General features: G+C 44.7%; 1 protein-coding gene across 1 annotated transcript in view; it reads left to right on the forward strand.

Moving 5' to 3' along the window:
* Positions 1 to 1,033: 1,033 nt before the first annotated feature.
* Positions 1,034 to 12,286, forward strand: part of LOC111971766 (zinc finger protein 585A-like) — a 35,488-nt gene continuing 24,235 nt past the window's right edge. The window contains exons 1-7 of the mRNA XM_070446018.1: positions 1,034 to 1,523; positions 1,912 to 2,042; positions 2,243 to 2,413; positions 5,166 to 5,330; positions 5,629 to 5,740; positions 6,122 to 7,068; positions 9,264 to 9,531. Coding sequence (XP_070302119.1) covers positions 1,235 to 1,523; positions 1,912 to 2,042; positions 2,243 to 2,413; positions 5,166 to 5,330; positions 5,629 to 5,740; positions 6,122 to 7,068; positions 9,264 to 9,531 — 2,083 coding nt within the window. The 5' untranslated portion in view covers positions 1,034 to 1,234. The remainder of the gene's footprint in view (positions 1,524 to 1,911; positions 2,043 to 2,242; positions 2,414 to 5,165; positions 5,331 to 5,628; positions 5,741 to 6,121; positions 7,069 to 9,263; positions 9,532 to 12,286) is intronic.

Here is a 12,286-nt window from a genome sequence, read left to right on the forward strand (position 1 = left end):
TTCCAATGGCACGTTGTGTTAGCTAATCCAAGTTTATCATTTTAAAAGGCTAATTGATCATTAGAAACCCATTTTGCAATTATGTTAGCACAGCTGAAAACTGTTGTACTGATTAAAGAAGCAATAAACTGTCCATCTTTAGACTAGTTGAGTATCTGGAGAATCAGCATTTGTGGTTTTGATTACAGGCTCAAAATGGCCAGAAAAAAAAGTTGAAGGCTATTCCATGCGAGAATGCCAGAAACTGAAGATCTCGTACAACGCTGTGTACTGCTTCCTTCACAGAACAGCGCAAACTGGCTCTAACCAGAATAGAAAGAGAAGTGTGAGGCCCCGGTGCACAACAAGAGGACAAGTAATTAGTGTCTAGTTTGGGAAACAAATGCCTCACAAGTCCTCAACTGGCAGCTTCATTAAATAGTACCCGCAAAACACCAGTCTCAACGTCAACAGTGAAGAGGCGACTCCGGGATGCTGGCCTTCTAGGCAGAGTTGAAAAAAAAAAGCCACATCTCAGACTGGTCAATAAAAGAAAAAGATTAAGATGGAAAAAAGAACAACAGACACTGGACAGAGGAACTCTGCCTAGAAAGCCAGCATCCCGGAGTCGCCTCTTCACTGTTGACGTTGAGACTGGTGTTTAGAGGGTACTATTTAATGAAGCTGACAGTTTTTGTGCCAAATCTATGGTAGTGTTGAAAATGCAATGGAAACACATTGAACATTACATTTTGTATTCGATAAATGAAAAATTAAGAAAAAAAGTAATCACGCACTGATTTTTATCCACAAGTCAGTTTGGTGGAAWRACACTGCTGCTGGTGGGAAAATGTGCATATTTTCTTTATGCAATTTTTGAATATTCGCATGAAAATCTGTCGCCAATTGGATGGAAATCTAGATACAAAGTGTAATGAATTTATACTCCAGAACAGTAGGCGAACGCAGAACAGTAGGCGAACGCAGCAGGTGGTGGCATGCACCTCTTATGAATGTTTGCGGACCGCCATAATACCATAGAAGAAGTATACGGAAGTGAACAATAACAATAATTTCCACGTTAGGGTTTTGTTATTTCTACGTTTAACACACTGGAACCCAAAATATGACAAATGTCACTACAGAGCATCAAATATTTACTCCAGGTAGTGTTTAGTTCACGTTGGAGACAAGACTTGGTTGATATATGTTATCTAGGTAAGTCTAGCTAGCTAGTTGTTGACGTTAGCTAGCAATGGCTAACTGTAACGGTATGGTTTTTCACACTCAAATAGCCTCCATCATGGAGGTGCTAGCAAATGCAGCCGTGGCAGAGATTTGTAAAGTCGTAGACGACGACTATGRAGTGTTTCGTTTGGAAATTTCTCAAAGCCAGAAAGAAAACAGGGCATTGCGGAGGAAACTACAGCTCCTGGAACTGAAGGTGGCACGGGAACGCACAGAGAGGACAATGCGAGAGCGCGTATTCGCCAGTCYTGCCAGTACTTTCAACATCCTCGACGGATACAGAGGAATGGCAAGAGGTACATTTTGCAAAGGCGTGGGTGCCTGCCTGTCGCCTAGTTRCCCTCTACACATGTAACTTGTGTTAACCAGAATTGGGTCTTGGTCAGTTTTTAGATAGTATGCAATAATAACCCTGATTGCTGAGCTATCTTGCACAAAGATACAATATCMTATTCTAACCAGATTCTTGATTTACTGTATTTCCTATTTACTCATTTTAAGCAATATGATGCATGGAACATAATTGATCTATAAATAGTATATCAATCAGTTGAGAAGTGTTACCTTGCATTCTTACCAATTCTTGACATTGTCAAAACTGTCAATAGTGTACAATATACCGTTYAGCATTGACAGTAGCTTACCTAACCACCTCTTTTTCTTTCCCCCCAATCACTCTCTCAGGTGAAGGACATCTCACTGGAGGCCACAGGAGCTTTGTGAAGCCAGCAGGACACAATACATGGAGAGATGACAAACCAATCACTGTTGATGAGGGSAGGGGAACCTCAACCCAGCACGTTATCATGATAGAGGTTAGTGGAATATTGTTACATTAAAATTACAGTACATCAAATGTGGCCAGTTTATTTCAGAAAAGCTCCCCTCAGCTATTCACTTTCATACTTGTGCATCCTCATTTATCTTCCATAGGGGAGCTTGTGAGACATCACTACGACATTGTTATCCAATACAACTCATGTACCCGTAATAACCTCCTCTCTTCTTGTGTCAGTCTGCAGATGCWGAGGCTACAGGTCCTGGGGTCAAGCAGGAGATGACTGAAGAGGAGGACCCACAGCACAGCGGAGACGTCCAGACTGGTGCGGCAGGAGAGCCCCCTGCAGCCACGGAGGACCCCACAACCGCCCCAGTGCAGCCCAGGACCCAACGCAGTATCATGGAGGTCAGTGGAACACCATCCTCAAATCAGAGACAGACACCAAGACTAACTAACACACAGGCTCTTACTTAAAGGATCTGACCACAGATCAGACCCAGAGAGACTGGGGGCTGGGGAGACTAGGCTGTCATCCAGAGCCAGAGGACAGTTCATTCCCGTGGGGATGGTGACCAGTGATGATCTGTCTTGTTCTTAGGCTACAGAGATGGACCCTGACAACATATCTTTTGGTTTAGAGCAGCTGTGGACTCYAGTCACATGACTTGGACTCGAGCCTAACTAGACTCAACACAAGCATCTTGGGACTCGTCTGAAGTCGGTACAGCCAATCTGTCAATTTCTGTCTGTAGGGGCCAAACGTTTAGGCTACACACTAATATGACCCCTTAGTGGAAAGGTGGAAGTCTCATGTGTTTTGCTCTAGGACGCCMACAGGRCTCAAGACCCGTCTGAAGGTATTGGACCCGTCTGAAGGTCCCCCAGTACCAGTTGAAAAAGTGAATGGCAGTATATATGGAGACTGTTTGGTGACAAAAATAAGGGGTTAAATACATGTAAAAACAAAAATGTTTCCCGATCTTTCTTATATCTCTCAGATATAGGACAGACACTTCAGAACTAATTTCCTTTAGAACTGTTGTACAATGTAGTGAATCTCTTATTCAATGRGTTTGTYTGGGCTAATAGCAGTAAGGCTCCACATTTTTTTGTTTGTTCATCAAATCATTTAAGATTTTTGCGGGATACTTAAAATTCAAAATCAAATAGTAAAATGATCCTTGGTATGCCCTTCTTAAAACAATTCCATATAGCTTAGTAGAATCCCTCCCTTCCCGGATTAGACAGGGCTTAGACTGTTATGGTTTTAAACTGACTGATGGGGAGACTTATCTTTAGAGATCGGTGACGAGTGTGTKATTTTCTTTAGTGATCTGAATGTCAAGGAAGCTGACACTAGAGTAACCAAAGTCCACAGTGAAATGAAGATGATCATTTGACTTATTAAGAAACTCATGGAACATCTCAAGTTCATTGGGAGTCCCGTCAAATAATACCAATATCATCTATATAATGTTGATATAGTTTGATCACGGATAGAAAGGGATTTTACTCAGGGTTGGGAATGTGATCATGCTCTAAGCCAGTGATTCCCAAACTTTTTCAGTTGGTGTACCACTAACTGAATTTTGTTCTGCTCGGAGAACCCCTGAAGTACCACCTTGTGTGCATTTTACCAGTTAGTCTATAGTCTCATGAGTCTTCTCGTACCCCTTGTGGATAGGCCAAGTACCCCTTGTGGATAGGCCAAGTACCCCTTGTGGATAGGCCAAGTACCCCCTGTGGATAGGCCAAGTAACTCCCTGTGGATAGGCCAAGTAACTCCCTGTGGATAGGCCAAGTAACTCCCTGTGGATAGGCCAAGTTAACTCCCTGTGGATAGGCCAAGTTAACTCCCTGTGGATAGGCCAAGTACCCCCTGTGGATAGGCCAAGTACCCCCTGGGGTCCTAGTACCCCTGGTTGTGAACCACTGCTCTAAGCTTCCCATATAAAGATTGGCATAATTGGGTGCCATCGTACTCCCCATAGTGGTTCCTTTGGTTTGTTGGAAAAAGTAACTTCTAAACATAAAAGTTATTTGGGAGTAACAGCTCTGCTAGGTTACTGGTACATGAGGAGCTAGGCCAAGACTCTATAGGGCGTTGTTCCAAAAATAAGCTTGTGGCCTCTAGTCCACATTGGTGGGGTATTTATGTGTATAGACTTTCAACATTTAAACAGGCCACCGATATTAGCATTTTTCACGCATCATGTCCAAATCATCCAAAAGTATCTCATACGATTGTAAAGCTCAACAAAGTCACTTATAGATGATGTGAACATGATGCGTGAAAAAAGCTAATATCTGTCCCATGACWTGAATGGGATTTGTGCCACAAATGTTAAAACGTTAGCATGTGAAACTCTCAGGTTGTGACTTGCTTGTGACTCGAATAATAGTGACTTAGTCTCACATCTGGTTTAGAGACACAGACTGATCTGTTCAGAGGGTTCTGGAACCAGTACAGTAGTAGAGTATAGGCGAGGGTCTGGTCGTAAATGAAGTGACTGAAAGTGGAGGGCGACATTCCTCCCACATGGAATTCAGATAGTCGCCTAGGAGACGGATACTTACAGGGCCGAGATTTCTRAGATTACAGGTAAAGTTGAGACAAATCTAAATGTCGCGACCCATTCCCRTTTACACACGCTCAAGGATCGCGAKCCAATGTCCACATCAGTGTCTTTTTCGACCAAGTATTGAACTCAAYTGCAAGAACCCAGGCTCAGGCAGGGGGAACCACATCAGGCAATAGTAAAGAGAAACGGTTCCTCTGCATGTTCTGTAGCAAAGGCTTCAGCTGCCTCCAGAAGGTGGAGATCCACCAGAGGGTCCACACAGGGGAGAAACCCTTCAGCTGTACCCAGTGTCACATGCGCTTTGCTGAGGCTGGTAGCCTCAAGAGGCACGAGAGGGTCCGCACAGGGGAGAAATGCAGTTTGGCCAGTACCCACTGCGAGAAGAGGTTCTAATAGTTGACTCATATTTACCCACATGTCCACCATGATGGATTTTACAACAATGAAGCCKTTTTGTAACTACAGTTTAGTACTCAAAAGGTAGTGGGGATGGGTAAACACTCCATGTTGAATGTGTTTATTATCTGTGTGTATGTACCTGAAGGAGTGTAATCTGTATCACCTGTCTCTTCCAGGAGGAGGAGGGTCCAGAGGGGCTGCTGGTGAAGGAGGAGGGGTGTGAGGAGGGTCTGGGGAACCCTGAGGGGACCATGGTCATGGAGGACAACCAGACTACACCTCCTCCTGAACCCACAGAGGAACCAGCTGAGCAGCACAGGACCACACACAGTCTCACTGAGGTGAGCCCACTGTAAACTACTGTCTGAATGTTATTACGTCAGGGCCCGTATTATATGGAAAGATCAGCCCTCCTACTCAGACTTTTTGTGYATACGGGTCTTGATTAATTTTGTCTYAAGTATGGGACCATGCCTTTGAATTATTAAACCATTAAAAGAATGTCACGTAATCAAATTAACTAACATGTTTGCATAGTACTCATAACAATCCCTCATTTCCCAATCAGAAGATGTCCATAGCAGGGTGCTCATATCAAATTTCTTGAATCAACATCCTCTCACTCTGTATCTCTAACAGTCAGTAGACATGGAGGATGGGAAGCCTGATCTGCTGCTGGTCAAAGAGGAGACAATAGAGGATGGACCAGAGAGCATTGACCTGCTGAGTGGACTAAAGATGGGGGAGCAAGGTAAGGGAGATATGCATATAGCCCATTTTTTTCAGCCAGCTAACGTCACTCCAACACKACGCTCGTTCCTCCTCATAGCACCGGTTTKAATCCAAGTGCCAATGCAGTTTATCAAACTTCAGGCTTGTGCTACGGTCAGGTGACTTGAAAATAAAGCTATTAGGCCATGTACACCAGTGGTGGATTTGGTGTCGAAAWMTTTRWAAATGGAAGCATATGCAAAAAWGTACCTCATACCTACCGTAAAATATGGTGGTGGATCTTTGATGTTATGGGGSTATTTTGCTGATCCCGGTTTTTGCGTTATCAGAGGWGCCAATKATTTTGGACCTGAGTTCTCTGCCATGTTTGTAAAGTCTAWTTTGTAACCTCTTCCTGTAGGTGATTGGCTGGAGGCTAACAGTGGAGACTGGGTGACTATCTTGGATTCTCAGACCCAGACGGAAACAGCCAAGGGCCCAGGGAATGACATCAACAAGCTGGTCTGGACCAGAGGCGACATAGTGGCGGCCAGTGGATTGGACAGRGTCCTCAACTCTGGGCTAGGGAACAACAGTGTTCAACACAACCAGAAACCGACAGTTGAACACAAAACATCCGAACTTAGTCTCCATGACAACAGACTGGCTSACACCAGGGCGAGGCGTAGATTTGGTCCGCGGGGACGGGGAGGTGTCCGTATGAGAACAGACATAGACTTGGCTAGCTATTCTCCGTCCTGCTCCTATAGTTGTGATTCAGAAAGACAGATGGCACCTCAGCTTAACCACCTAACAGAATGCAGGCTGAAGGCAGCACCTATAGGATCTATCAACTGGAACATGGACCCTGCGACAACACCGACACTCCCTGGCCTTCGTCCTCCTCACACTCTSCTGTTAAACCAMACCTCAGACAATGCCAGTGCCTCAACACTAAATGGCAACACAAGCCCATTGACAAATGACAGTAGTAGTAATGCTATCAGTAGATCCAGTGGCAAAGAGAAGCGCTTCCCGTGTTCGTTCTGTGGGAAAGCCTTCAGTTTCCCCAAACAGATGGAGATCCACCAGAGGATGCACACGGGGGAGAAACCATTTGGCTGCCAGCTGTGCCGGGCCAGTTTCTCTCAATCCTCCAACCTGAAGAGGCACCAGAGAGTCCACACAGGGGAGAAACCCTACAGCTGCCCCCAGTGTGAGAAGAGATTCTCCCGCCAGCACCAGCTGAAGATGCACCTGAAGGTCCACACGGGGGAGAGGCCGTTTGCCTGTATGCACTGRGGGAAGAGGTTCTCAGAGAGGAGCTCTCTCAGGATACACCAGCAGAAAATGCACACAGCCCATGTATAGAGTATATTAATATATAATGTAGTACTAGTTAATTTGTAGTTAATTCTGTTGGTTTTGGATGTATCGGGAACTGGATGAGGTGAACTGAGGAAAGAATGAGTATGATGAGGCAGAGTAGATGATATGGTGATGGTGTCTGTAAAAATGCTTCACTGATGAAGAGTGACAAACTTRGTGTCTTTAGGTGTTTTATAGTGAGATAATGATAGTGCCTTAATTCATGAAGTATTGAAGCTGTGTGTAATGTAGTGTTGAACCATTTCCAAAGTATTRTATAGTTACTTTTATCAAWGTMAAGGTACCATATTTATAGGTACCATATCTTGCCTCCATTTAATATCTGACCCTTTCTAAGACCTCTTGTGGCAATAGAGAAATGACTTATTTTTTCATCTATTTTTCTACAGTGATTTTCTATCAATACATGGCCAACATATTATCTTCCTCTTCGGCACAGCCAGAAGAGGACTGGCCACCTCCCATAGCCTGGTTCCTCCCTAGGTTCTGGCCTTTCTAGGGAGTTTTTCCTAGCCACCGTGCTTCTACACCTGCATTGTTTGGGGGTTTAGGCTGGGTTTCTGTACAGCACTTTGTGACATCAGCTGATGTAAGAAGGGCTTTATTAGTAACTTGGATTGATATTTACAGAAAAGGTATTCTACTTGTCACGTATCATTTTGTGCAATAAATGTGATTGTTATGCTATTTAAATTAAATACTAAATTGACTCTGTGCTGACTGACTTGGTTATTTTTGTATCATTGCAGAGACTGAGTTCGGACTTAAATAAAAAAAATCCAATGGCTCCYTATTGTTAGGTACTTGAATCAGTGTTAGATGGACTTGACTGTGGTTAGCATTTTATAACATGTCATGTTTCTGTGTGTACAGCAAAMAATMTWRTGTATAATCCTTGTTTGCAGTCTCCAGTCCATGAAGATCTGCTTATATCCGGTGTTACTGGTTGGAGAGACTGGACCTCTGAGGGTTCCCCGGATCAGGAGCCGTCACTCTTCCTTCCCCAGTCGGAACCAGGACCCAACCACGGGGGACAGAGACTCCACAACCACTACATAGAACACAACCAATGGACAGGTGGACTGAACAACCTCAGTCCTGGTGGTCATCAGCGAGACGGAGCCTCCAGTCAGGGATCCAGTCTGCAGCCCAGACCCTTCTCTTCACAGTCTCAGTGCAGGGCCTGGGGCTGATAGAGATAGACCCTCCTGTTCCTATGATACAAACACCACAGTGTCCATGATGAACAATGCAGGTCTTCCTGGGCTTCAGCCTTCACAGAGAGTGGTGGGAGAACCCCCTGGTGGTAGTCTGTCTTCTCCTTCAGGGTCTTGTCTAATGCCTGGTGAATGGGTTCATAGAAAGCCTGGACCTGGGTCTAGCCTTCCTCAGTTACCCCGCAAATACAGACAGGGTTAGGATGGACATTCGCCACAAGAGGTACCTAGCCTATAACACAGCGCGTAATCCCATCAACACCCAAACAATGGCTCAAGGAGGGAGGTCAGGCGACGTCCTCTGCTGTCATTTGGTCACATGGGASGCAGAGTATTAGGACGGACGCAGACAAGCCGGCTCATGAGAACACGCACCAGACTGTTCACAACAAGGAGAGGCCCATCAAGTGCAAACTATTTTAAAATAACTTCTACCTGACTAGCCTTATCAGACATAGGAGTGTCCACCAAGGGGAGAAATCGTAGTGGTGTGGCTTGATATGTATGCAGGGTGTCTTGGTAAGAGGGCAATTAATACCCCGCATTAACCTTGTGAACTTAGGCTAGAACAAGGACAGTTTAATATTTACCTTACTGAGGTGATTGATTGGAATAAAGTCATTATTTTGTACTCTATTCTTGCTAACACACTGTCCTTTCTAAACAAGTCTACTCTCAGCTTGAAATATAGTGATCATGAATAGGCGACTAATAAGCAGTACKCGTTTTCATTTAACCACACCCTTTGAGCTATGACGTCAGCGAACAAGATCCTTGCTCTTCAGTGTAAACGGAAGTAAACAGTGACCAAGCAAGTTCCACGTTAGCGTTTTTTATTTAGAAGTTTATTAAACACTGGTACTCATTTAACTGCACAGCATCCTATACTTACCTTATTTAGTGTTTAATTCGCTTTAGAGACAGGACTTGATAGGTGTTCCAGGTAAGGCTAGCTAGCTGCTAACAATGGCTAACTGTATGGGTTTTCACACTCAAATAGCCTCCGTCATGGAGGTGCTAGCGAATGCAGCAGTGACAGAGCTCTGTAAACTCGTAGATGACGACTATGCAGTGCTTCGTTTGGAAATAACTCAAAGCCAGAAAGAAAACAGGGCATTGCGGAGGAAACTACAGCTACTGGAACTGAAGGTGMCACGGGAGCGCGTCTTCGCCAGTCGTCCCAGAAGTGTCAAGATCGTCGACCGATACAGAGGAATAGAAAGAGGTACATTTTGCAAAAGGCAGAGGCTGCGTGGCTTTCATATACAGTGAGTGTACAAAACACTAACGACCCTCTCATCAGAACAGTTTCAATTCGTCGGTGCATGGACTTTACAAGGTGTCGAAAGGGTTCCGCAGGGATGCTGGCCCATGTTGACTCCAATGCTCCCCAAACGTGTTTGGGTGGTGGTTCAAACATGTCAAATCCTGCAGCGTCGCAGGTCTTGACGCAAACCGGTGCGCCTGGCACCTACTACKATACCCTGTTCAAATGCACTTAAATATGTCGTCTTGCCCATTCAACCTCTGAATGGCTCACACACACAATCRATGTCACAACGCTTAAAAATCATTKTTCTCCTACARTGATTGAAGTGGATTMAATAAGTGACATCAGTAAGGGATCATAGCTTTCACCTGGTCAGTCTATCATAGACAGAGCAGGTGTTCTTAATGTTTTGTACACTCAGTGTATATTTATATTAAAAACCAAAGTCTAATGGTTTTACCCAAAAATGAAGGACTCATTAGCCTATTCTGTTTTTGTCATGGAGGGCTCATTGCTTCAAAACAATGTTTAAAAAAGAAATGCTGCTCATTGAATGGCATACTTTGAGCTGTACCAAAAAGTGCTATTGGCATTACATTTAAGTCATTTAGCAGACGCTCTTATCCAGAGCGACTTACAAATTGGAATGTTCATACATATTCATTCTGGTCCCCCCGTGGGGAATGAACCCACAACCCTGGCGTTGCAAGCGCCATGCTCTACCAACTGAGCCACACGGGACTAGGTGCATCGTTACCGCTTGCCGTGCGGTAGCCAAGAGAACAGTCGATGACTTGGGTGGCTGGAGTCTTTGACCATTTTTAGGGCCTTCATGACATGAAAAATGTATGCCATATGCTGCATTTGTTATAGGGCTAATGTTTAAGTATTTGTTGGTGACACCATAGAATTAGGAATTATAATACTTTTTAATAGGATCTCTATGGGTGACACTTTATCTCTTTAACCAGCCTGAATTAGATTGAGCAATAAAATACCCACTCGTGGTCTTCTTATATTAAACTCGTTTTTGTCAGTATTAGTGGATCACAATACCACGGAGTAGTTTACAAGGGAGGAACTCCYTCAAACTTTTATTCCATAGGCTGGGATCCGCATTATGCAGCTGTTGCAAGAGCGCATTTTTCACTGGCTGTCCACAGGTCGCATAAACAATGATTGATAGGCAGCTTAGCCTACACTTCTTCAATTCAACCATTATTGGGGTAAAATACACCTATACATTTGTGAACAGCCATCCACAACTACCACAGCAGAGGTGTGAATCACATTGCTATGTAGACATCAATAATAAGCCTAAGTGTTGCCCGTAGGCTACACCACTGCTGTCAAATCAAATCCAATTTAATTTGTCACATGTTTCGTAAACAACATGTGTAGACTAACAGTGAAATGCTTTCTCACGGGCCCTTCCCAACAATACAGAGAGAAATAATAGAAAAGTCCTAATAAAATACATAATGAGTAACAATAACTTCACTATATACAATGGCTACAAGTACCGAGCCGATGTGCAGGGGTACAAAGTAATTGAGGTAGATATGTACATATAACTAGGAATAACGTGACTAGGCAACAGGATGGATAATAAGGAGTAGCAGCAGTGTATATGAGGAGTCCAAAAAGTTAGTGCAAAAAGGGTCAATGCAGATAGTTTTAAATAGTTAACCAAATAGCTACCCGGATTAACTATTTAGCAATCTTATGGCTTGAGGGTAGAAGCTGTTCAGGGTCCTGTTGGTTCCAGACTAGGTGCATCGTTACCGCTTGCCGTGCGGTAGCCAAGAGAACAGTCGATGACTTGGGTGGCTGGAGTCTTTGACCATTTTTAGGGCCTTCCTGCCTGGTATAGAGTTCCTGGATGGCAGGGAGCTTGGCCCGAGTGATGTATTGGGCCGTACGCACTACCCTCTGTAGTGCCTTGCAGTTGGATACCAAGCTGTAGCCATACCAAGCGGTGATGCAGCCAGTCAAGYTGCTGTCAGTCGTGCAGCTGTAGAATCTTTTCAGCCTCCTGAAGGGGAACAGGCGTTGACGTGCACTCTTCACAGCTGTGTTGGTGTGTGTGGACCATGATAGATCCTTAGTGATGTGGACACTGAGGAAWGAAGCTCTCGACCTGCTCCACTACAGACCCGTCAAAGTGAATGGGGGCGTGCTCTGCCCTCCATTTTTCTGTAGTCCACAATCAGCTCCTTTGTCTTGCTGATGTTGAGGGAGAGGTTGTTGTCCTGGCACCATACTGCCAGGTCTCTGACCTCCCTATAGGCTGTTTCATCATTGTCGGTGATCAGGCCTACCAACATTGTGCTGTCAGCAAACTTGATGATAGTGTTGGAGTCCCTGAGGGGCCCCCGTGTTGAGGGTCAGTGTGGCAGATGTGTTGTGGCCTGCCCTCACCACCTGAGGGTGGCCCGTCAGGAATTCCAGGATCCAGTTGCAGAGGGAGGTGTTCAGTCCCAGGGTCCTTAGCTTAGTGATGAGCTTGGAGGGCACTATGGTGTTGAACGCTGAGGTTTAGTCAATGAACAGCATTCTCACATAGGTTTTCCTCTTGTCCAGATGGGAGAGGGCAGTGTGGAGTGCAATAGAGATTGCGTCATCTGTGTATCTGTCGGGGCAGTATGCAAATTGGAATGGGTCCAGGGTGTCTGGGATGATGGTGTTGAGCCATGACCAGTCTTTCAAA

The sequence above is a fragment of the Salvelinus sp. IW2-2015 genome, linkage group LG13 (genome assembly GCF_002910315.2).
Source record: "Salvelinus sp. IW2-2015 linkage group LG13, ASM291031v2, whole genome shotgun sequence".
In the NCBI taxonomy this organism is placed as follows: Eukaryota; Metazoa; Chordata; class Actinopteri; order Salmoniformes; family Salmonidae; genus Salvelinus; species Salvelinus sp. IW2-2015.